Below are 24,368 nucleotides of genomic sequence, written 5' to 3'. Positions count from 1 at the left end.
GCTCTAGGGGTCCTGGGCCCAAGGCCTGAAAGAGAAAGAACGAGACTCTAAGATGAGACAGGCCCAAAAAGGGAACAAATTATCAGTGTTGGGCCAAGTGAATTAGAGGCTGGTGGTGCAGAGAAGATTCCTCCATCGCTGTCTGGGGCTGCCCCCAGTTTATATAATTGATTAGCAGTGCCTCACAAGTCTTCCTTGACCTCCAGAAGAAGGCAGAATGGCTGATCTCCCCTCCCAAGGCATTGATCTGGTGTGGATGATGCCAGGGAAGTACAGTGGGGGAGGGGTGTCGCAGGTCAGGGCAACTGCCCCTGTATTTGCCCCTCATGGTCCAGCCAGTCACCCCAGTCATCACCTCTCTTGGGCGAGACCTGCGTCTCTCTCCTCCCTGCCCAGGGGATTTCCAGGATGCACAGTTTCCTGCCTACACTGTGAGTTCCCCAGCAAGTCAGACCCCCTTAGCCGGCCTGCTTTGCCCTCCTTCCTCTGAGGCTACAAACAGCCCAGTCTCCCACGGGTATAAGGTACCAGACAGCTGTTAGCAAGCATATGGATTCTTAAGGTATAAGCATTGCAGGGAAACCCTCTTAAAACCCAGCAGAGAACCAATACACCTGCTAATAAGCTTTCCAGAGATCACCCTGCTTCCAGTCAGGTAACTCACAGGCAGTGGGTTTCTCCTGAGGGAGCAGCTTCCAGCGGCTGAGGTTTTGCATAAACAGAGGTGTTATATTTGCATATCCCTCCCCCTAGAGATTTCCTGGGAAACATACTTAACTTTAAAAGGCCCAAAAATTTCAGATGGTCCCTCAAAGCCCATAACGCTTCCCTGGGTTTCCGTTGTAGACGTCACATACAGTCCCACAATAATACATAACCGCCTGCCTTTGCAATGCAATGAACTCCTAAGCAACTTAAACTTAGTTCTGTAAGGTATGGCCAGGATAGTGCAGGAAATCGTCTTATCTGTCCTGTGTCCATGCAAGGATCCCCCTCCCTCCCACCCACCTGGGGCTGGGCTTGATGGCGGGAGACAGTGGCTGGTGAGCCAAGCCTGTTTCTATAAATAATCCGGAGAGAGTAGGAGACAAAGTGAAAGTCGGTCAGACAGACTGAGCCGCGGCTCCTGCGTGCGGCTGGGGGAAGCAGATGTGAATTCAGCCCCTCTCTGTGGGGCTCCACGGGTGATGGGGTGTGGGGACGAGAGGGTGAAGGGGGTGTGGGCGGGGGTAGTTGGCCAGCAAATAGCTGAACCCCAGAACCCTTTCAGGGCTGCCCTGCCCTATCCTATGGGATCAGGGGAATCACCATAATCCAGCAGTCAGGGCCGGCTCCAGGCACCAGCCCACCAAGCTTGTGCTTGGGGCGGCACCTGGAGGGGGGTGGCGCGGCGCTCCGGCCCCTGGGGAGAGCGGGGCCACGGCCGGGCTCGCCGCCCTCCCCCCGGCGCTCTGGCAGCCCTCGCCCCCGGCGCCCTCCCCCCGGTCGCCGGGGGGAGAGCGGCGAGCCCTGGCTGGGGCTTGCCTCCCTCTCGCCGCCCTACCCCCTGCGCTCTGGCCGCCGGGGGGAGAGCGGAGCCCCCGCCGGAGCTCACCGCCCTCCTCCCAGGGCTCCCGCCGCCCTCCCCCCCAGCCGCCGTGGGGAGAGCGGAGCCCCCGCCGGAGCTCGCCGCCCTCCCCCCGAGGCTCCGGCCGCACTCCCCCCTCCCCCCCCCCGCAGACCTCGGGACGGGGTTCCAGCGGCGCGGTGCTCAGCGGGGGGTGGCGCTGGGGGGGATGTTCTGGCGGCGATCGGCTGGGGAGGGGGGCGGGCTCTGGCGGCGCGGCGCTCGGCGGGGGGGCGGCGCTGGGGGGGTGGCGCGGCGCTTGGCGGGGACTCGGGGGGGGGGCGGTGGCTGGGGGGGCGGCCAGCGGCTTTTTTGCCTGGGGCGGCAAAAAAGCCAGAGCCGGCCCTGGGCGGCGTGACGCTCGGGACGGGGTTCCGGCGGCGCGGTGCTCGGCGGTGGGGTGGCGCTGGGGGGGGATGTTCTGGCGGCGATTGGCTGGGGAGGGGGGCAGGCTCTGGCAGCGCGGCGCTCGGTGAAGGGGCGGCGCTGGGGGGGTGGCGCGGCGCTCGGCGGGGGCTTGGGGGGGGCGGCGGCTGGGGGGGCGGCCGGCGGCTTTTTTGCCTGGGGCGGCAAAAAAGCCAGAGCCGGCCCTGGGCAGCGCGACGCTCGGGACGGGGTTCCGGCGGCGCGGTGCTCGGCGGGTGGGTGGCGCTGGGGGGGGATGTTCTGGCGGTGATCGGCTGGGGAGGGGGGCGGGCTCTGGCGGCGCGGCGCTCGGCGGGGGGGCGGCGCTGGGGGGGTGGCGTGGCGCGGCGCTTGGCAGGGGCTCTGGGGGGGCGGGGCGGCACTTTTTTTTGCTGCTTGGGGCAGCAAAAAAGTTAGAGCCGGCCCTGCCAGCAGTGAATCAGTCACGTCTGTAGCATGTTGTCCTGCTTCGCTGGTGCATTTCAGGCCCTCGCCTGGCCTATTTCTCAGCCCTTCCTTTAAGGCAGGGACAGGACTGGAGCACCGTGGTGCCGGGTTTCCACAGAAGTGTTGCTATTTAGTGGGGGGCTGGGAGCTAGGGCCCTGGGGTTCTCTCCCCAACTCTGGAAAGGGAGTGGGTTGTAGTGGTGAGAGTGGGGCGGCAGGGATTTTACTCCTGGGTTGTGCATCAATGACCCCAAGAACTGCAGCACCCAGATCTGGATCTAGGCTTTTAGCTTGTCCCCTCCCTGGCGTCTGAGCACCAGTGATCCCTGGGGGAGGACATTAACTTTATACACCTCCGGTGTGGGGGAGACTTGCCTGTGATGGTGGGGGTCGGGGTGAGCTCTGGGTTCAAAGCCACCCCCTGCTGCTGCTTTGTGCTTGGCATCGCTGCTGCAGCCATTCAAATCCCGTGGGCATCTCTTGCACTATTAAGAGCTGTGGGACTTGTCCCTGTCGGGAGCAGCAGGAGGCAGCGAAGATACAAGGGGCTCTCGGTACCAAATATCCCTCCAGATGCTGCAGATTTCTCCAATCCCCATCCCTCCTCCCATGGTTCTGGGATCTGGCAGCAAGGACGGGGAGCCCGGCTGGCGAAGGAAGGATCACCTGGTTGGATGCCAGAGAACGGGGCACTTGCTGTTCCCCAGGTGCTGCTGTGGAGGCTGCAGCTGGTTGTTTTAACACCTTTGTGAACAAAGCCCAACTAGAATTTGTGACTTTCACGGCTGCTTTCTGCAGCTGTGTGTGTGTGTGTGTGTGTGGGGAGTACCCCCTTGTGGGCTGTTGGTGTCATTGGTGCGTGCTGCTTGCATGGTTGAGAGAAGACTCCACCTCTGCCCTTTGAGCTAAGGGCAAATCTCCTCTCCCTTCATCCCTTTTGCTGGCAGCAGTAGTAGATCCCGTATTCTCCCATTAGGGCAACATGATCCACGCCTCTTAACGTCATTTGACTGGAGGGTTGTACGGGTGTCTCCTTGTGGGGTGCAAGTTGTGTGTTGCGGGGCGTGGAACAGGCACCCCCGACTGCCAGGTTCAGCGGGGGCGGGGAGTTTGAGGCACAAGTGCACCCCTTTGTTAGGCGCTGGGAGCTGCATTAGCCCTCCCTGACTGGGCTGTTCAGTGTGTTCAGGGGCAGACCTGGGGGTGGGGGTGTTGCAGGAGCGCCGCTGTGTGGACCTCTCTAGCCAATCCCCAGCTGAGCCGCCCTTTGTGGCCAATCAGGCACCACCATCCTGCTGATACACTCAAAATCCCCGCCCCATTTTGTGACTGCATGCCTCTTCGCTGAGCAGGGGCTGTGGGGGGCTGAAAGGGGAGTTCTGTCCACTAGGCTGGGTGCCCCACCCCTCCTGACTCCTCACGCTGCTCCCTTTCTGTTTCCCTTACAGTGAAGGAGTTCCTAGCCAAAGCCAAAGAAGACTTCCTCAAGAAATGGGAGAACCCCTCCCAGGTACTGTGCCCCCAACCCGGTCCCAGATCACCCCTCACCCCCTCAATCAAGGCCTCTGCAGCCCTAGGCTGATTACTCTGCAATCACCCCCGGATCTCTTTCCCCATCACTGAGCCACCTTGCCAAACAGCCCCCAGTGAAGGTCTGGGGTTATTTTTGCTCCTGGGCGGCGGGACTCAGTGCTCTTCTTCCCCCCCCCCGCCCCAATCCCCAATCTGCCCTCTGGTAATTGGAGGGCCAAGAATAATGGAGGTTCAACTCCTGTCTGCTGGGGGAGGGGAACACTAACCATGTGGGTCTCTTCCTGATCCAGCCTGTCTCCCCCTCCCCCATTCTCCTCCCAAGGCTCTAGCGTGGTCGTCCAGTGCAGCCCCAGATTGGCTCCCAGGGGGGTTGTGCTAACAGGGACCCTGTTCAAAGGGCCTCCATTTGCTGTCTGTCCCCACTGGAAATCCCGCTTGGGGTGGTTCTCGATAATTCCTGAGGAAGACCTGCTGGTCCCTCTGCAGCACTGTCACTTTACTAGTCCTCCCGCACACCCTGTGTCATTAATGCTATCGCACAGATGGGGAAACTGAGGCCTAGAGGGGAAAGGGACTTGGTCAAGGGTATAGGAAGTTGGTGGCGGAACTAGGAAGCAATCTTTTGACTCCTAGTCTCCTGCCGTCGGACCACTACATTTCACTCCCTCTCCTCACAGACAGAGGGCTAGAACCCAGGAGTCCTAACTCCCAGCCCCTCCCCTGCCTCTAAGTCACCAGCCCCCACTGAATTGAGCTGGGCGGGTCGCCTATCTGGTACTGGATTTTGGTTCTGCCCAAGGAGCAGGGAATCCCTTGTCTGTGTCTCATTCAAAATGTAGTGGTTACCTTTGGCGCCCTCTGGTGGTGAAATGTGACATATACTTCTTCATATCAATTGTCAGGGGGTAGCCGTGTTAGTCTATATCCACGAAAACAACAAGGAGTCTGGTGGCACCTTAAAGACTAACAGATTTATTTGGGCATAAGCTTTCGTGGATAAAAAAACCTCACTTCTTCAGATATATGGAGTGAAAGTTACAGATGCAGGCATTATATAATGTCACATGAAGAGAAGGGAGTACCTCACAAGTGGAGAACCAGTGTTGACAGGGCCAATTCTTCATATCAATGTTCTCAAGAACAACCCCAGTGCGGTGCTAGGAAGTGCTGTGCTGCAGGGAGTGGGGCTCTGTAGGGGGCACTCTCCCATCACAGTCAGTGCTGAACCTGGAGAGGCTGCCTTTCTGGTGAGTTTAAAAACCGAAGCTCTGACCCCCTCGTGGTCAAGACTCCAGTCTTGCAATGCAAATCCCATGGTCCCGGGCAGGTTTCTTCCTGATGCCCCCAGGACCAGTCTGGCGCCCCATCAGGTTTGTTTTCCCCCCTCCAGAACACGGCCAGCTTGGATCAGTTTGATCGAATCAAGACCCTGGGCACAGGCTCATTTGGGAGGGTGATGCTGGTGAAAGACAAAGAGACCGGGAATCACTATGCCATGAAGATCCTGGATAAACAGAAGGTGAGACGCTGGGGGCTGCCACGGAGATCTGGCCTGGGACCGTGGAATTCCCAGTGCGGGGGAGGGATTTGGAGTTGAATCCTGTGTGGGGATGCAGGAGAGGGGAGTGCGTGGGAGGCGCAGGGGGTGCTGCACCAGCAGAGGTTGACCTGATGTTGCTATTTCCTTTTCTCTCCCAGGTAGTGAAGCTCAAACAAATTGAGCACACCCTCAATGAAAAACGGATACTCCAGGCCATCAACTTTCCATTACTCATCAAACTGGAGTATTCTTTCAAAGTAGGTGTCCTTGGCTTGCCAGCCCGACCCTGGTCTGTATCTCCCCCCAGACTCCCACAATCCCCTTGATTCGTTTCCTATTTAAAACCAAAGCTGTGCTGAAGGGGTGAAAGGGCACAGTCTGTGTCTCTTGTATCTTGAGAACAAATGTTCCTGGCGTGACTTCTGGGATCAGGTTTGGAGCTAAGAAAAATCAGTTTGTATCATTCCCCTTTTTCAGTCTTTTCTGTTCTGCTTTGGACTCCAGGTTTTGAACAGTGATACTCCCCCTAGGGTGACCAGATCACCCAAGACAAATATCGGGACGCGGGGGGAGGGAGGGGTGACGCGGGGAGGGGCGTGGCGGGGGCGGGGCCAAAAAAAAAAAACCTTCCTCCGCAAGCGCTGGAGGGAGGCCCGGGAGACTCAGGGGAAGCGTGGGGCCGGGGTGAGTGACAGTCCGGCCTGGTCCCTTGCAGGCAGGACTCAGTTGGGTGGTAGGGCGAGGAGGGGCTGTTCTCACCCCCGGCCAGCGGGACTCGGGAGCAGCCGCTGCTGCAGCTCCCACTGCCGCGGGGGGAGGAAGCGCCCCCGAACCCCCCGAGCCGGGGCCTGCTGCAGGGACCCAGCAGCGCGTACGCTGGGCCCAGCCCCTGGCCAGCCGCGTCTGGGCTGCTGCCCAGCTGGTGCTATCCCGCGGCGGCCCCGGAGTGGGGGCAGCAGGCCCCAGCCCCCCCCCGTCCCGCAGGGGAACGAACGGGGCTGGGCGGCCGATGCCTCCGCCCCGGGGCTGCCGCGGGATAGCACCAGCTGGGCAGCAGCCCAGACGCTGGCCAGGGGCTGGGCCCAGCGTGCGCGCTGCTGGGTCCCCGCAGAAGGCCCCGGCTCGGGGGGTTCGGAGGCGCCGCAGCCGCGGAGCGCCATGGCCGCTTCCTTCCCCGCGGCAGTGGGAGCTGCAGCAGCGGCTGCTCCCGAGTCCCGCTGCCCGGGGGGACAACAACAGCCGCCGCCTGGCCCCGCGGGTCGCCCCCCTCCTCTCCCTACTACCCAACTGAGTCCTGCCTGCTCAGGGCCAGGCCGGACTGTTACTCACCCCGGCCCCGCGCTTCCCCTGCGTCTCCTGGGCCTCCCTCCAGCGCTTGTGGAGGGAGGGGGAATGGTGAGCCCGGGAAGAGGCGGGGATTCGGGGAGGGAGCCAATCGGGGGAGGAGGGGGCGGAGTCGTGGCGGGGGGGTGGGGGTGCGAGCACTTCCGGGCTCCAGGCTCCGGGGCATTTCTTTGTTTGTCCAGTGTCCCGACCGCACGTCGGTCGGGACGCGGGACAAACAAGGAAATATCGGGACAGTCCCGATAAAATCGGGACGTCTGGTCACCCTAACTCCCCCCCAGTTTTGCTTTCGTTCCTAGTCAATTTCAGTTTCCAGCTCCCTTGTGCTGCCCTAGGGCATCAGGTCTGGCTTGCTGGGGAGTCTCAGAGGAAGTCCTAACTTCATGCACATTTGGCTTTGTGGAGACTTTGAAACCATCTCGTGGGATCATTTCCTCCTGATGGGAGTTTCTATGAAAGCTAAAATTCAGGCCCCAGCGTTGGGGCTTGGACCCTCTTCTCTAAACCTGGATTTTGAGGCCTGTGAGCTACACCCTGTGTGTAGGGGGGAGAGCAAAGTTGTGCCTTTGAGCTCCACAGCACCCCCTGTGGCCGGCCTGATTAAAGAGGGACTGGCTCTGAAGGGAGACCTGTCTCCTGTCTGTCAGCCTGAGGTAATGGGTTGTAGCGACGAAGAGTCGTCAGCTCAGAGGAGGCTGCAGGATAAATTGCAGCCCCTGCGGGAGCCTGGAGGCTAGGGTGATGGGCGTGTTAGCAGCAGGCAGTGCTGGCAGAGTCGTTTTCTTGAGGCCCCTCATCGTTCTAGGGTTAAATACCTTTGATTTCTGGCCCCTTTTCTGTAGAAGCTGCTACAATGGAAATGTCACCCCTGCTCCGTGCCGGCTGCCTGGGGCTGGGCTGGGTAGCTCTCGGGTGACACAGTAGCAGTGGGGCCAGCGGCTTCTGCTACACAGGCTGTCTCGCTGAGCCAATCGATTCTCCTATGACAGCGTAAAATAAATCCCTCGCAGCTGAATCCGCAGGTGTAAATGTGGGAGAACTTTGTTGAAATCAATGCGACTGGTCTGGATTTACCCTGCTGAGCTAGGAAGCTGGCCTGGTACGTGCTGACTGGGCACCATCAAGATACCACTAGGGTGTTGGGGGCTGTTTAGTTGGCAGAGGGTCAGGAAGGCCCATGTCATGCAGACCAGAACTGCCTGAGCAGGGAGACCAAGGATGGGCTGAGCTGCCAAGGCTGAGCTCCCTTCATCCCGTTAGAGACAGCAGGGTTCAGGCTTCATTCCCCTTACGCTCTAGGGCACCCACCTTTACCCTGCTCCTGGGACTCAAGGCGTAACCCTCTTAATTTAGGTACTTAGCCTCACCGTTCGTGGGCTCAGGGCGTCACCTCACACTCTGCGGGTTTGCAGGGTCTTTTCCCAGTGAAAGAGCCTCACACAGAAATATCCTTAACCTCTGTTTATTAACAGTTACTGTCACAGACTCACAGGTCGTGTCCACTCTTGGTCCCGTGCAGTCCCTGGGGGGGAACCTCCTTCAGTGTGACAGCCCTTCTCAGGGGTCCTCTTTCTCTTGGGGGTTAAGCCCCTCCACCTCCTGGAACCACACCTTTCTGAGCTTTAGCACACCTGTTTCTCGCCGTGGGCCCCCTCAGAGAGTCCACTTGCTCTGGACCCCCAGGGCCTCCACTCCCAGAGGGAATAATGCAACCCTGTTCTCTAGACCGGAGCCACTCTCAGCCAGCGTAAAACAGGAGGCTTTATTGAGCATCTGAACACAGCACAGGAAACTCTCAGGGCCCTCAGGCCTGCCCTCCCTCAGCACAACACATCCAAGTCTCGCCTGCATCCAGGTGGACTCTGCCTGTTCTCCCTCTCCAGCCCAGAGCCCTCCTGCTTCCCAGCTGGGCATCCCAAGTTCCGTCCCCGATCCTCTGTAACAACAAACTCCCTCTCCCATCACCTTGTTAAACCAGTAACACCCAGGGAAACTGTGTCCCACCCCCTCTGCGTGCAAACCATTGAAAAAAACAAGAAACCCCTCCACTTCGTCACAGTTACCAGAACAGAATACACACGCTACTCATACAATGCCCATCACTCCCAATAAGGCAGATGAACTTTCCCTGCTGGCCAGTCAGGATCATAGACTCATAGACTCTAAGGTCAGAAGGGACCATTATGATCATCTAGTCTGACCTCCCGCATGATGTGGGCCACAAAAGCTGACCCACCCACTCCTGGAATAATTCTCTCCCTTGACTCAGCTGTTGAAGTCCCCAAATCATGATTTAAAGACTTCAAATCGCTGAGAATCCTCCAGCAAGCGACCCCTGCCCCATGCTGTGGAGGAAGGTGAAAAACCTCCAGGGCCTCTGCCAATCTACCCTGGAGGAAAATTCCTTCCCGACCCCAAATATGGCGATCAGCTGAACCCCGGGCATGCGGGCAAGATTCTCTAGCCAGACCCTCTGGAAAAAGTTCTCTGTAGTAACTTTTAATATCCCATCATTGACCATTATTACTAATTACCAGCGATGGTACGTTATTGACCTATTGACTAAAATCACTTTATCCCATCAAACCATCCCCTCCATAAACTTATCAAGCTTAATCTTAAAGCCAGAAAGGTCTTTCACCCCTACTGTTTCCCTTGGAAGGTTGTTCCAAAACTTCACCCCTCTGATGGTTAGAAACCTTCGTCTAATTTCAAGCCTAACCTTCCCGACGGCCAGTTTATATCCATTTGTTCTCGTGTCCACATTAGTACTGAGCTGAAATAATTCCTCTCCCTCCCTGGTATTTATCCCTCTGATATATTTAAAGAGAGCAATCATATCCCCCCCTCAGCCTTCTTTTGGTTAAGGTAAACAAACCGAGCTCCTCGAGTCTCCTTTCATACGACAGATTTTCCATTCCTCGGATCATCCTAGTGGCCCTTCCAGTTTGATTTCATCCTTTTTTAAACATGGGAGACCAGAACTGCACACAGTACTCCAAATGAGGTCTCATCAGTGCCTTGTATAACGGAACTAGCACCTCCTTATCCCTACTAGAAATACCTCGCCTAATGCATCCCAAGACCGCATTAGCTTTTTTCACGGCCACGTCACATTGCTGACTCATAGTCATCCTGCGATCAACCAGGACTCCGAGGACCTTCTCCTCTTCTGTTACTTCCAACTGATGCGTCCCCAGCTTATAACTAAAATTCTTGTTAGTCATCCCTAAATGCATAACCTTACACTTCTCACTATTAAATTTCATCCTATTACTATTACTCCAGTTTACAAGGTCATCCAAATCTCCCTGAAGGATATCCCGATCCTTCTCCGAATTGGTAATACCTCCCAACTTTGTGTCATCCGCAAACTTTATCAGCCCACTCCTACATTTGGTTCCGAGGTCAGTAATAAATAGATTAAATAAAATCGGACCCAAAACCGAACCTTGAGGAACTCCACTGGTAACCTCCCTCCAACCTGATAGTTCACCTTTCAGTACGACCCACTGCAGTCTCCCCTTTAACCAGTTCTTTATCCACCTTTGGATTTTCATATCGATCCCCATCTTTTCCAATGTAACCAATAATTCCTCATGCGGTACCTTATCAAACGCTTTACTGAAATCGAGGTATATTAGATCCACCGCATTTCCTTTATCTAAAAAATTTGTTACTTTCTCAAAGAAGGAGATCAGGTTGGTTTGGCACGATCTACCTTTCGTAAAACCGTGTTGTAATTTGTCCCAATTGGCATTGACCTCAGGGTCCTTAACTACTTTCTCCTTCAAAATTTTTTCAAGACCTTGTATATTACAGATGTTAAACTAACAGGCCTGTAGTTACCCAGGTCACTTTTTTTCCCCTTCTTGAAAATAGGAACCACATTAGCTATTCTCCAGTCAAACGGTACCACCCCCGAGTTTATAGATTCATTAAAAATTATCGCTAACGGGCTTGCAATTTCTCGCGCCAGTTCCTTTAATATTCTTGGATGAAGATCATCTGGTCCGCCCAATTTAGTCCCGTTAAGCTGTTCGAGTTTGGCTTCTACCTTGGATACGGTAATGTCAACTCCCCCTCCTTTATTCCCATCCGTCTCGCTTCCACTATTCCTCAGCCCTTCATTAGCCTCATTAAATACCGATGCAAAATATTCATTTAGATATTGTGCCATGCCTAGATTATCCTTAATCTCCACTCCATCTACAGTCTTAAGTGGTCCCACTTCTTCTTTCTTTGTTTTCTTCCTATTTATATGGCTATAAAAGCTCTTACTATTGGTTTTAATTCCCCTTGCAAGGTACAACTCTACACGGCTTTTGGCTTTTCTCACTCCATCTCTACATGCTCTGACCTCAATAAGGTAGGTTTCTTTGCTGATCCCTTCCATCTTCCACTCCCTGTATGCTTTCTGTTTTTTCTTAATCACCCCTCTGAGACGCTCGCTCATCCAGCTCGGTCTAAATCTCCTGCCTACGAACCGTTTTCCCGTTCTCGGGATACAGGCCTCCGACAGCTCCTGCAACTTCATCTTGAAATAATCCCAGGCACCTTCCGCCTTTAGATCCCTAAATATGTTAGTCCAATCCACTTCCCTAACTAGTCCCCTTAATTTATTAAAGTTAGCCCTTTTGAAATTATAAACCTTAGTCTCCGATTTAATTCTGTTAATCTTTCCATTTAGTTTAAACCGAATTAGCTCATGATCACTCGAGCCAAGGTTGTCCCCTACAACCATTTCCTCAACGAGGTCCTCACTACTCACCAAAACCAAATCTAAAATGGCATCCCCCCTCGTCGGTTCAGCAACTACTTGATGAAGGAATTCATCAGCTATCACGTCTAGGAAAATCTGAGCCCTATTATTGTTACTAGCATTTGTTCCCCAATCTATATCCGGGAAGTTAAAGTCTCCCATGATTACACAGTTCCTATTAGTATTTACTTCCCTAAAAACATTAAAGAGTTCTCTGTCCATATCCAGGCTAGATCCCGGCGGTCTATAGCACACCCCAAGCACTATCCCAGGGGAGGCTCTAGTAGTTCTTTTACCCAATGTGAGTATTGCCCAGACAGACTCCGTCTTATCCATTCCATCACTTATTATTTATTTACAGTTTACCTCATTATTGACATACAATGCTACTCCCCCACCTTTACCTTTGTTTCGGTCTTTCCTAAACAGCACATACCCTTCCATATCTGTACTCCAGTCATGCCTACCGTTCCACCACGTTTCAGTTATTCCTACGATATCCGGTTTCATTTCTCGGACCAGGAGCTCCAATTCCTCCATTTTGTTACCTAGGCTTCTCACATTGGTGTATAAACATCTTAATTTATGCTGTTTGGCCTCTCTCACATTTGTTATCCCATTTGGTATGGACACCGTACTGCTAGTATGACCTATTAGTCTAGTATCCATCCCCCCCTCCTCCTTATGTCCAATCTCTTCTCCCCGGCTATATCTGTTCTTATCTCATTGTCCTCCCTCTCAATGTTATAATCTGGTGTGGAGATTAACTGGACATCTCCCAACCGTCTCCCCCAAATTCCTAGTTTAAAGCTCTTTTGATGAGATGAGCCAGCCTCCCTCCCAGAAGTCTATTTCCTTCCCTACTTAGGTGAAGTCCGTCCCGTGAGAACAGTTTTCTGTCCCCGAAAGCCTCCCAGTGGCCATACATCCCAAAGCCCTCTTTATAGCACCACTCCCTTAGCCAACTATTTATCATCACAATCCTGTCACCCCTTTGCTGCCCTTCTCTAGGAACAGACAGAATCCCACTGAAGATGATCTGAGCCTCGATTTCCTTAAGCGTCTTCCCCAGCCTGGCATAATCTCCCTTGATTCTCTCCAGCGAGAACCTAGCCGTGTCATTCGTTCCTACGTGAAGGATGATCAAGGGGTTCTTACCTGCTCCTTTTAGGATCCTTTTCAGCTGCAGGTCCACATCCCGTATCTTAGCGCCTGGCAGACAGCACACCCTTCTGTTCTCTGGGTCTGCCCTGGTCACAGGCCTGTCTAACCTCCTCAGTAAGGAGTCCCCAATCACGTAAACCTGCCTTTCCTGGTGACAGTGCGATCTACTAATCTATCCCCTGTTCCCTCTAGTTGCAACCCCTGTCCATTCCTATTTTCCCTTATAATCCCCCTTATGCCATCCTGTATCCTCTCGGGGCCCAGATTTGGTGCTGTCTCCATCAACTCCTCCTGGGACTCCAGCTTCTGCATGGTGTCATTGGCAGGGTGTTGAGGTCTGGCAGCGCTGATGCTGGGCTGTGTCTTGGAGTTGGTTCCACAGAACTTCCTTTTGAACCCCAGTTTATATAGTGAAACTTGAGTCCTGCTTAGCTCTACTTTAACCAATCATTTTACTAAGTATTACAAAATAATTCTCTGACCAATCATAACGTAGTGTGAAACAATTCTTTACCCAGTTGTACACCACCACCTTCGCTGATGTACAATTGGCAAAATTAGTTATGTAACAGAAACAATCAAAGAAGCAGACAGATAAACAATAGAGAAGTGGGGACCAGCAAGGGAAAACAATCACATCCACACTGCTCCTAAGTGATTCCTTTGAGCATCCTAAGATCTGTTTCTTTGTCTGGTGATGCTGGGCACTATTAAGACAGGCGCCTTCTTACCAGCCTGGTATTAGATTGTTCTGATATAATTTAGATGGAATGTGAGGATGTGACTTTCTGCTTCTTGGCTCCTGCTCTCCTAATCTGGCTGCAGAAAAAGGCCTCCGAACGTATAGCATGGGATGCTCAGCCCATGTCCCGCCTGGACCCTCTCTCCAGGGCTAGCTGGAAGTTGACCCTGGGCTCCAGGGCAGGGGCAGTGGTCTCCGCTGGCACGTGCGCGGGTGCTTCGTGCTCATGTTCTCATCACTGAGCCGGGTAGGGTCTCACTAGCGGAATGGCTTTGTTGGGCTCAGCGGAGTTACTTCGGAGGCTGCTCTTTGACTTTGCAGCCATGAGGGAGGATGAAGCCAGCCTGGTCAATTTTACACTTTGCTTTTGAGAAGTTTCACTTCCTTCTTCTGCTCCTTTGGGGTGTCCGACCTGGTGGCAGGTTGGGTTTCCCCTTTGATCGTAGACGTCACAGCTGGGAAATCCCTCTTGGGCCTGCCCGTCCCTGTCCCTAGACCAGAGGTGTGGGGAGCGGTTGAATTTTCTAGGGCTCTAACACTAAATACTCCAAGCAAATAAAGCTCACGTCCTGTCATTGGTGAGTCTGTTCCCCAGCCGCGGGAGCAACTCCCACTGCAGGTGTGTGCCTGGGACCAGACAGTGGGTGCACTGCATTGGGTGCTATGTGGAAGCCCAGCCAGTCCATCAGGTTCCTTGGAGACGTGTGGGGTTAGCGCCCTGAAAGGGATGGGGCTAATAATGGAGCAGGGGTGTGGGGAGCAGTTTCATCCTGGTGTCACAGGCGCTGACGGGGGGCCCCCTTGCACTCCATTGCTGCTGCATTTCCTTCTAGGATAACTCCAATCTGTACATGGTAATGGAATACATCCCGGGCGGGGAGATGTTCTCCCACCTACGGCGGATTGGGAGGTTCAGGTGAGCATTGCCATGGGAGCTGATGTTGGGGACAATGTCGCTACTGGTTAGAGCTGGGTGGCGGTTAGACGCCTGGGTTGTATCCCTGGCTCAGGGAGGACAGTGGGATCTAGCACTTAGAGCAGAGGGACTGGGAGTCGGGACTCCTCTGTTCTATTCCTGCCTCTGCCATTCACTCCTTGTGGGAAGGGGGGAGAATCACTCTGTGCCTCAGTTTCCACAGCTGTAAATTTGGGATTTAGTTCAGTAGAGAACTAGACCTTTTATCCACTAGCAGCATCTGCAGCGATGCTGGCTTTGATCCTCATGCTGGAGGGCATGACCTGTTCCCCAACTGGGCTGGTCAGGAAGGGATTCCCCATGGGGAGGGCTGCTGAGGTCCAGCACTAGCCACAGTCAGTGGCCAGGGATGCCAGGGCTAGATGGAGCCAGGCTGGATGGAGCTGGGAGTCCATGGGTGTGTGTGTTGGGGCTGGGGGAAGATGCTGGTCTGGTAGGGGCTTGCCCTGGGTTGCCAGGCTGGATGGAGTCAGGGGTCTAGCAATGATGGGAGGGATGTATGTGCTAGGGCTAGTGGTCTGGCTAGGGCAGATGGGGCCAGTAGCGTAGCTAGTGGTGGAGTGGGGGCAGCGGCTGCTCCCGCACTGAGCACAAGTGGTGCCTTGTCAATTTCCTGGCGCCTTTGTACTCACCCGGGGGAGTGATAACAAAAAAAAAGGCGCCACCCGCTGCACCTTCAGTGCCGTTGAAAACAGCCGGAGCGAGTGAAGGGCCTGCCGCCAAAGACCTGGAGAGCCACCGGGTGAGTAGAAGCACCACTGTCTTTTTTTTTTATTGCTCCCCCTGTTCCCTCCACCTGGCTATGCCACTGGATGGGGCCACGAGGCCTAGAAGAGTTAGGGCATCTTGCCTGGGGTTGCCAGGGTTGATGGAGTCAGGGATGTATAAGGAAAGTGATGGTGGGGGTGGCAGGGGGCCGAGGGTACTGGCCTGGCTGAGAGGGAGCGGATCTGGCCCGGGATGCCCACGTTCTCCTCCCACCTCATTGCAGTGAACCTCACGCCCGGTTCTATGCTGCTCAGATCGTCCTGACCTTTGAATATCTGCACGCGCTGGATCTCATCTACCGAGACCTGAAGCCAGAGAATCTCCTGATAGACCAGCAGGGCTACATCGAGGTGAGGCTGCCCCCCCTCCACCCCATTCCCTTCCCAAGCCAGGGCTGGCTCCTGGCTCCCTGCAGTGATCTCCTCCCTGCCCAAGTCTCTCTCTGCTGCCATCCCCTTCCCAAAGCCAAGACACCCCCAGAAATGTAAAACGGCCAGAATATATCAATCATCTGCTCCCTCCCCTTCCCCTTCTGCTGTTACAGCCTCCAGGCTGATCCAGCTTCTCCCCTCTGTGTGTTTTGGCTCCAGGTGACGGATTTTGGTTTTGCCAAGCGGGTGAAAGGCCGAACCTGGACTCTGTGTGGGACCCCGGAATACCTGGCCCCCGAGATCATCCTCAGCAAGGTGAGCTGGGGAGAGCCTGTCTGCTTCCTGATCTCTAGCTGATCCCTGGCCACCAGGTGGTTCCCACCATCCCCAAATGTTCGATGTGTGACCCTGGCCTGCTTTCCACGGGCAGGGTTATAACAAGGCTGTGGACTGGTGGGCCCTCGGCGTCCTCATCTACGAGATGGCAGCTGGTTACCCCCCATTCTTCGCAGACCAGCCCATTCAGATCTATGAGAAGATCGTCTCGGGCAAGGTATTTGGGCTGGGGGAGAGGACACTTGTGTGATTTTTTGGGGGGGGGGGTGTTTTGCCAGCTAAAGCGGGGTGCCAAGTCTCAGTGACTGATCAGAGAGATGCTCACGACATGCTCATGCCCTCCCATGCTCCCCCAATCCCCAACACATGGGCATCCTCCCTGTCATGAAGCCCATTCCCCCTGCACCCCAACACATAGACCCTCCCTTGCCACATACCCCTGTTCTCCAACACATGGACATCGTCCCCATTGTGTCCCCCACACATGGACCCTCCCTCGCCACGTATCCCTATTTCCCCAACACATGGACTCCATCCCCCACCCCACCATCACTGTGCTCCCTGTAACTCTCATGGGGACTCCTGAAACAGGTGTCTTTGGTTTTCTTATACACTGTTGTGAGTTGCAAAACCCTCCACAATCCTGCTACATTCATAAAATCATAGAATCATAGAATATCAGGGTTGGAAGGGACCTCAGGAGGTCATCTAGTCCAACCCCCTGCTCAAAGCAGGACCAATTCTCAACTAAATCATCCCAGCCAGGGCTTTGTCAAGCCTGACCTTAAAAACCTCTAAGGAAGGAGATTCCACCACCTCCCTAGGTAACGCATTCCAGTGCTTCACCACCCTCCTAGTGAAAAAGTTTTTCCTAATAGCCAACCTAAACCTCCCCCACTGCAACTTGAGACCATTACTCCTTGTTCTGTCATCAGGTATCACGGAGAACAGTCTAGATCCCTCCTCTTTGAAACCCCCTTTCAAGTAATTGAAAGCAGCTATCAAATCCCTCCTCATTCTTCTCTTCTGCAGACTAAACAATCCCAGTTCCCTCAGCCTCTCCTCATAAGTCATGTGCTCCAGCCCCCTAATCATTTTTGTCGCCCTCTTTTGTTGCAAGACTAAACATTCCTTAAACACATCAGTCATCTCCAGACACTGGTAGAGCACTCATCGCCATAATAACCAAGAGCCAATAATATTCCTCTGCCCACCCCAGCGCCTTCTCACCAAGGATCTCCAAGAACTCGTGTCGGACACGGTCAGCTTTAAACCTAGTGGGGAACTCAACGGGCCTGGGTTCTGTTCCCGGTTCTCCTACCAGCCTGCTGATTGACCTTGGGCAAGTCACGTCTCCCTGTGCCTCAGTTTCCCCTTATGTAAAATGAGGATAGTGATGTGGCAGCCCTGCTTTGAGATCTGTGGAGGAAAAATGCTCAATGAGAGCTGGGGGGTGGCTGCTAATTAACCATTTCAGCTCCTGTGTCAGTCCTCAGTAGCGCCCCCACTTCTTGTCCACTCATTCTCCTGGAGTGTTTTTAAAGGGCTTGTTATTTATTATTAGGTGTATTACAATAGTGCCTACAAGCCCCAGTCATGGGTCAGGACCCCATTGTGCTAGGTGATGTACATATTAGGTGTATTATGGTAGTGCCTCAGTGCCCAGGCATAGCCCAGGACCCCTCTGTGCTAGGGGCTGTACATTATTAGGTGTATCTATGAATCCAGCCACGAGGGCAGGGCAGGTAAAAGCCAGACCTCTGTCTCTCCTCCCCACTCCAGGTCCGATTCCCGTCTCACTTCAGCTCAGACCTGAAGGACCTGCTCCGGAACCTGCTGCAGGTGGACCTCACCAAACGCTTTGGCAACCTCAAGAACGGGGTCAACGACATCAAGAACCACAAGTGGTTTGCTACCACCGACTGGATCGCCATCTACCAGAGGAAGGTAGGAGGGTGAGGGCGGTGGGCAGAGGAGAGCCTGGATAACTTCCACATGCATGCAGCCTTCATCAGCAGGAATTGAACCTGGGATCATCAGTGCCCAGGCCTCTAGAAGCACATTGGTTACTGGGACTCTGTAGCAGGGTGTTGTGGCTGGGTCCCACCACTAGGGGGAGATATGCTCACCCAGCATTGGTTTAAAGTAGGGAGCCCTCAGTCACCTGTTTGTAACATGGTGTCAAAAGCATGGTCCTGTCCCCACCCCCTGAGGATAACAGCCTACTATTGCTGCTGCCAGCTAATGGCGTTATTCTTCTAGCTCAGGTGGGAGAGGGCTGTGCTGAAGGTCCTGATTAAAACCCTACTGATGATACAAGTGGGGGCTCTTACGGGGATCCAAGTGGCTCATGACCCCCTGCCCTTCCCTGATTGCAAAGTTTCAGAGTAGCAGCCGTGTTAGTCTGTATCCGCAAAAAGAAGAACAGGAGTACTTGTAGCACCTTAGAGACTAACAAATTTATTAGAGCATAAGCTTTCGTGGACTACAGCCCACTTCTTCGGATGCATATAGAATGGAACATATATTGAGGAGATATATATACACACATACAGAGAGCATAAACAGGTGGGAGTTGTCTTACCAACTCTGAGAGGCCAATTAATTAAGAGAAAAAAAAAACTTTTGAAGTGATAATCAAGATAGCCCAGTACAGACAGTTTGATAAGAAGTGTGAGCATACTTACAAGGGGAGATAGAATCAATGTTTGTAATGGCTCAGCCATTCCCAGTCCTTATTCAAACCGGAGTTGATTGTGTCTAGTTTGCATATCAATTCTAGCTCAGCAGTCTCTCATTGGAGTCTGTTTTTGAAGTTTTTCTGTTGTAATATAGCCACCCGCAGGTCTGTCACTGAATGACCAGACAGGTTAAAGTGTTCTCCCACTGGTTTTTGAGTATTTTGATTCCTGATGTCAGATTTGATATTTGATATCAGGTGCTATATGCCATCATGTGCCAGCAATGCCCCTCTGCCATGTACATTGGCCAAACCGGACAGTCTCTACGCAAAAGAATTAATGGACACAAATCTGACATCAGGAATCAAAATACTCAAAAACCAGTGGGAGAACACTTTAACCTGTCTGGTCATTCAGTGACAGACCTGCGGGTGGCTATATTACAACAGAAAAACTTCAAAAACAGACTCCAACGAGAGACTGCTGAGCTAGAATTGATATGCAAACTAGACACAATCAACTCCGGTTTGAATAAGGACTGGGAATGGCTGAGCCATTACAAACATTGATTCTATCTCCCCTTGTAAGTATGCTCACACTTCTTATCAAACTGTCTGTACTGGGCTATCTTGATTATCACTTTCAAAAGTTTTTTTTTTTTTCCTCTTAATTAATTGGCCTCTCAGAGTTGGTAAGACAACTCCCACCTGTTTATGCTCTCTGTATGTGTGTATATATATATCTCCTCAATATATGTTCCATTCTATATGCATCCGAAGAAGTGGGCTGTAGTCCACGAAAGCTTATGCTCTAATATATTTGTTAGTCTCTAAGGTGCCACAAGTACTCCTGTTCTTCTTTTTCCTGATTGCAAAGTGAGAGGAGGGGATTCTGGCTAGATAAAAGCGAACTTGAGGTGGCGCTGATTCTGCATCCCTCACCTGGTTGCTAAGGGGCCCAATCCTGTATCCCTTAAGAGTGCTGGGGGCCCTGATTCTGGGCTCTTAAGGAGGGTGCTGGGGGCCCTGATTCTGAGCTCCTAAGTGGGGTCATGGGCTCCCCCTTCCCTGATTGCAAAGTGTGAGGATTTCTGGCTGGATAGTGGGGGGCGGAGCTGATCCTTGCCTGCCTTGTTACAAAGTTGGGGCCTGATCATGTGCCCCTAGCAGACCCAGAAATGGGGGGGGTATACAAATGTTGATCCCTCACCTCGTCCCCAACCTCCCCCTCCCCTTCCTTTGCAGGTGGAAGCTCCCTTTATACCAAAGTGCAAAGGCCCCGGTGACACGAGTAACTTCGACGACTACGAGGAAGAGGAGATCCGGGTCTCGGTTACTGAGAAGTGTGCCAAGGAGTTTGCTGAGTTCTAGGGTCAGCACCCCCCAGGAGGGGGCGTGCGGCACAGGTGGGGGCGGGGTTGGATTTTGGTTTAATAGATAAATTATATATTTTATAAATACATGAGCGCTGTCAGGAGCGGAGGGGGGGGGAGCCCTGTGGCTAGCCCTCCCCCCAAAATTCCACTTTCCCACAAAAAAGCTTGAGAGTCCCATATAGAGAGTGGGGATATCATCCACCCCGCCCCAGGAAACACGTCTGTGTCCTCCGACAAAACCTGTTTCACTGGAAAACAGAAAACAACCCTCCCCCAGCCTCCACTTCCTCTTTAACAGTGTGCTTTCTTGTAACATATTTGAAATAATTACCAATAAAGTTTTGTTTAAAAAAAAAAATCAGACTGGCGTGTGGGCTGTTCAGCTCTAGGGGACAGTTGTCGTTGCTGTGATGAGCCGGGAGCTGTTCCTTTCCCCGGAGGCCCAAGGAGTTCAGGGATGTGGCTGGGGGGCCGGCGGCTGCCATTAGTGGTACCTGAACTCGCCTGGAGTTGGAAGCTCAAAGGGACGAGTGTCCACGCTTAAATGGGGAGGTGGCGTCTGGTTAATGGATAAACGGGCATCGCAGGCAGCAGTGGAGAGGATATTTTATCTCTGTGTCTGGTGGGGAGGCGATAGCTGCTGGAATGCCATGGCCAGGTGGTGCCCACAATTCGAGAAGGAAAGTGAAAAATTGGAGAGCGGCAGAGAGTTGCCATGAGAATGATTAAATGGAGGGGGGGGGGGAACTTGCCTTATGCTGAGACGCAAGGAGCTTCTTAAAGCGAAGGTTAAGGGGTGCCGTGATCCCTGTCTCGATGTACCCAGGGGAATAATTGTGATAATGAGCTAGTCCCGCTAGCAGACAAAGGTCTAAGGAGATCCAGTGGCTGGAAGCTGAAACTGGAAACATTCCGACTGGAAAAAAGGGCAGATTTTTAACCGGGGTGTAATTAGCCATTGGAACAATTCACCAAGCATCGTGGTGGATTCTTCATCACTGACGCTGTTTAAATCGAGATGAGAGGTTTTTCTAAACAATCTGCTCCAATTCCAACAGGAGTTAATTCAGGGAAGTCCTGTGGCCTGTGTTACGCAGGTCAGACGAGGTGCTCACAGTGGTCCTGTCTGAATCGATAATCTAGCCATTTATGAGGCTGGGGCAGGAGAGATGAACAGCCAGGCCGACCCCGGTGTGCAGCAATGTAGTGCACTAGCAGCGGGGGGGTTGCCAGAAGCAGAATACTTCCATCTAAATGTGGCTATGTGCACACCTTCCTTATTGCAGGGATCAGGTAATGAGATGCCAGCTAATTCCTGTGAATTAAAGGCAGTTTATCAGGAATAAGATGTAAGTGATGAGCCCTTCTGTACAGCTACGTGCACAAGGGTGTTCCAAGTGCGATTGGGCTGGAAACCGATTGTGTTTTGTGAAAGAATTGGAGGGTTTCAAATTTGTTCCCATTCTACATTGGAGTGTGTCAGAGCAGGACCTTGAACCTGGGTCTTCCACAGCAGAAGTGAATGTCCAAAACACTGGGTTACTGGGGGTGTGTGTCTCGTTTTGACCTGAGAAACCTTTCATTGAAACCAATCTGTCCTTGAAAAGTTTTGTTGTCTATAAATCCACATTTTCTGGCGATAAAACTCCCACCCAGCTCTGCCTCTGGCCGCCATTGCCTGTATAAAGGAGCATGGCTACAATTTCTTAATGTAACCTTCATATTGTTACTCATAGCAACCTTTGTGCTTTGGGCACAAGGCTGACACTATTTGTGTCTGGGGATTTTTTTTTTTTAAAGTACCAGTCACCAAATCATGCGAGTTTGATTAAAAAGCAATCAGGGCATGTCTGCATGGGGAAATTTGACTGGAGTCGCTATGTGCTACTGTAGCTCTTTCAGTTAATTTCCTCAGGTGGAAAAACCCTCCCTGTCTCGCCCCCTTCACTACAGAGAAAAGCTTGAACCAGGTGAATAAAAACACCCTGCCAGTTATTTAAAAAAATCTCATGATTTTGAAGCCAACCTCAAGATTTGGTTTGAGGCCCATCATTATTTTTTACCAGTTGGGGTTGGCATCACTGCAGCTACGGGAGCTGCAGCTATGGGAGCAAGGCAAATAGCCTTCCTAGTTTGCCCAGTTTACGCTTTGCAGCATTTTCTCTGGTCTCTGTTGTTGTCCGTCTATGGGCAGATCTCCTTGTTTGTCTGGTGTGGGTCTTGAATGAGTGGGGGGCCTAAAAAGGGAAACATGGGTGTAAAAATTGACAGAGGATTTTGGGGTGGGGGTGGGCATTGGGCCTAAACTACTTTTAGTTTCCTTTTTAAAAATCAGAGAGATTGCACATTGACTGTCTTTAATGTGTGTGTCAGGTATTATCCCCCTCTTACAGAGTGGAGCATACACAGAACCCAGGCGTCCTGGCTTCCAGCCCCTCCCTGAACCACTAGACACCACTCCTCTCCCACCACTGGAAATAGAACCCAGGAGTCTGGATTCTCCAAGTCCTTTTCTCCACCCCGTCTACGTCCGCTACATCTCTACAGACTGTCCTCTTCCCCATTTTGGATGCCTTCCATGATTAACCCAGCAGGGCGGCTTCAAGCATGGCCCCTCCTTAATCCACCCCCCATGTCAGAGGGCATAGGACTGATCATGTGATTGGCTACTATTTCCAGCAATGCCAAGGGACCATGTTCTAGTGGTTAAAGTGGGGTGCTTGAGTGTGGGGGTGGGGTTGTGTGCTGGGACTCCTGGGTTCTATTCCCAGCTCTGTGATGGGATCTACTGAGGAAGGCCAGGGCAGCTGGAGCTGGGAGTCAGGACTCCTGGGTTCTCTAGTTAGTCCTGGCTTTGGGAGTTAGGGTCGGGTGGGGCTTGGAAGTCAGGACTCCTGGGTTCTGTGCCACCAACTGTGTGACCTGAGCCTGTGTGACCTGAGCCCGGGCTATCTGAGAGCCAGGTCTGACTGCCAGGTAGCTCCAAATCTGCAAATCCAACCCAACAGCCATGGGGCTGCACACTCAGAGTGAACAGATCAGTGGTGTTTTCAACTGGTGCCAGCCAGTCGTGCAGAGAGGCAAAGCGGCTGATGCCAGTCTGCCAGCTGTGCTGCAAAATCCTGCCACCAGGGGAGCGGGGAAGCAGCAAGGGCCCTGCAAGGGCTTTCAGGCTTTTGCTGCCACAGTCCTGGGCCCTGGAACCTGTCTGGGTTCTTGAGTCCTGTGGTCCTGTGTCTCACCAGAAGGGTGTCCCCCTTCCGCCCCCCCGGTTAGAAGTTCAGGCTCCCTGGCTCATTTGAGCCTGTGTGTGACTAACCAGGCCGCAGCCAAGAGAGCTAATGTGAGTTGGTTGCATCAGAGGCTGTGGTGGCCCATCTGCTGGGAGCCAGAATGAACTGCAGCAAGGGGGCCCCTGAGGGAGCAGAATGGGGGGCAGCGGGTAAGAGTTCAATTGCTACCAGTAGTGTCCCCTAGGGGAGAAAGGCTCCTGTGTTCCATTCCTGCCCCCCACCAGACGGACGCCCCCTAGAGGTGAGGGGTCAGCAGGGGGTGCTCTCCTCTCTCAGTTAGCCCTGACCCCAATGCCCCACTGCAGCACTAGGGGGTGCTGTGCTGCAGGGAGCAGAGTGTGGGCTCAGCAGGGGGCCCTCTCCCCTCTCAGTCAGTGCTGACCCCAATGCCCTAACATGGAATAGCAGTGCTGCCTTTCATATGCATCATAAAACTGACATCCTGCTCACAGAAATGGGGCGGTTGGGGGGAGGGGGTAACAGTGTCCTTGCTAGAACAGGGCCAAAAGTTTGCAACAAATAATGTCCTGGAGGAATTTCCCTTCTCTTTCTGTTTGCAAATTTCATAGATTCCTAGATTTTCAGGCCCTCCAGGCTGACCCTTGTATAGCAGGCAACAGAGAATCCGCCCAGCTATTCCTACCTCCAGCCCATATCATAGAATCATAGAATATCAGAGTTGGAAGGGACCTCAAGAGGTCATCTAGTCCAACCCCCTGCTCAAAGCAGGACCAATTCCCAGCTAAATCATCCCAGCCAGGGCTTTGTCAAGCCGGGCCTTAAAAACCTCCAAGGAAGGAGACTCCACCACCTCCCTAGGTAACGCATTCCAGTGTTTCACCACCCTCCTAGTGAAATAGTTTTTCCTGATATCCAACCTGGACCTCCCCCACTGCAACTTGAGACCATTGCTCCTTGTTCTGTCATCTGCCACCACTGAGAACAGCCGAGCTCCATCCTCTTTGGAACCCCCCTTCAGGTAGTTGAAGGCTGCTATCAAATCCCCCCTCATTCTTCTCTTCTGG

General features: G+C 53.2%; 1 protein-coding gene across 1 annotated transcript; it reads left to right on the top strand.

The window, feature by feature from the left end:
* Positions 1-3,875: 3,875 nt before the first annotated feature.
* On the top strand, positions 3,876-20,235 carry LOC128828372 (cAMP-dependent protein kinase catalytic subunit alpha-like). The gene is made up of 9 exons (XM_054013017.1): positions 3,876-3,968; positions 5,382-5,510; positions 5,690-5,788; positions 14,377-14,459; positions 15,511-15,637; positions 15,878-15,973; positions 16,089-16,211; positions 17,777-17,941; positions 19,920-20,235. The coding sequence occupies exons 2-9, from the start codon at positions 5,448-5,450 to the stop codon at positions 20,043-20,045; spliced, it is 882 nt and encodes a 293-aa protein (XP_053868992.1). The 5' UTR covers positions 3,876-3,968; positions 5,382-5,447; the 3' UTR covers positions 20,046-20,235.
* Positions 20,236-24,368: the final 4,133 nt, after the last annotated feature.

Source organism: Malaclemys terrapin, chromosome 23 (genome assembly GCF_027887155.1).
Source record: "Malaclemys terrapin pileata isolate rMalTer1 chromosome 23, rMalTer1.hap1, whole genome shotgun sequence".
In the NCBI taxonomy this organism is placed as follows: domain Eukaryota; kingdom Metazoa; phylum Chordata; order Testudines; family Emydidae; genus Malaclemys; species Malaclemys terrapin.
The sequence above is the reverse complement of the archived record's forward strand: the minus strand, read 5'-3'. Positions and strand labels throughout refer to the sequence as shown.

What these genes read in the sequence shown, in the direction of transcription:
- LOC128828372 (XM_054013017.1), top strand. Translation starts at nt 5,448, where the DNA reads ATGCTGGTGAAAGACAAAGAGACCGGGAATCACTATGCCATGAAGATC. An exon ending in CGGCGGATTGGGAGGTTCAG is followed by an intron (nt 14,460 to 15,510) that starts GTGAGCATTGCC and finishes ACCTCATTGCAG; the next exon opens with TGAACCTCACGCCCGGTTCT. An exon ending in AGAAGATCGTCTCGGGCAAG is followed by an intron (nt 16,212 to 17,776) that starts GTATTTGGGCTG and finishes TCCCCACTCCAG; the next exon opens with GTCCGATTCCCGTCTCACTT.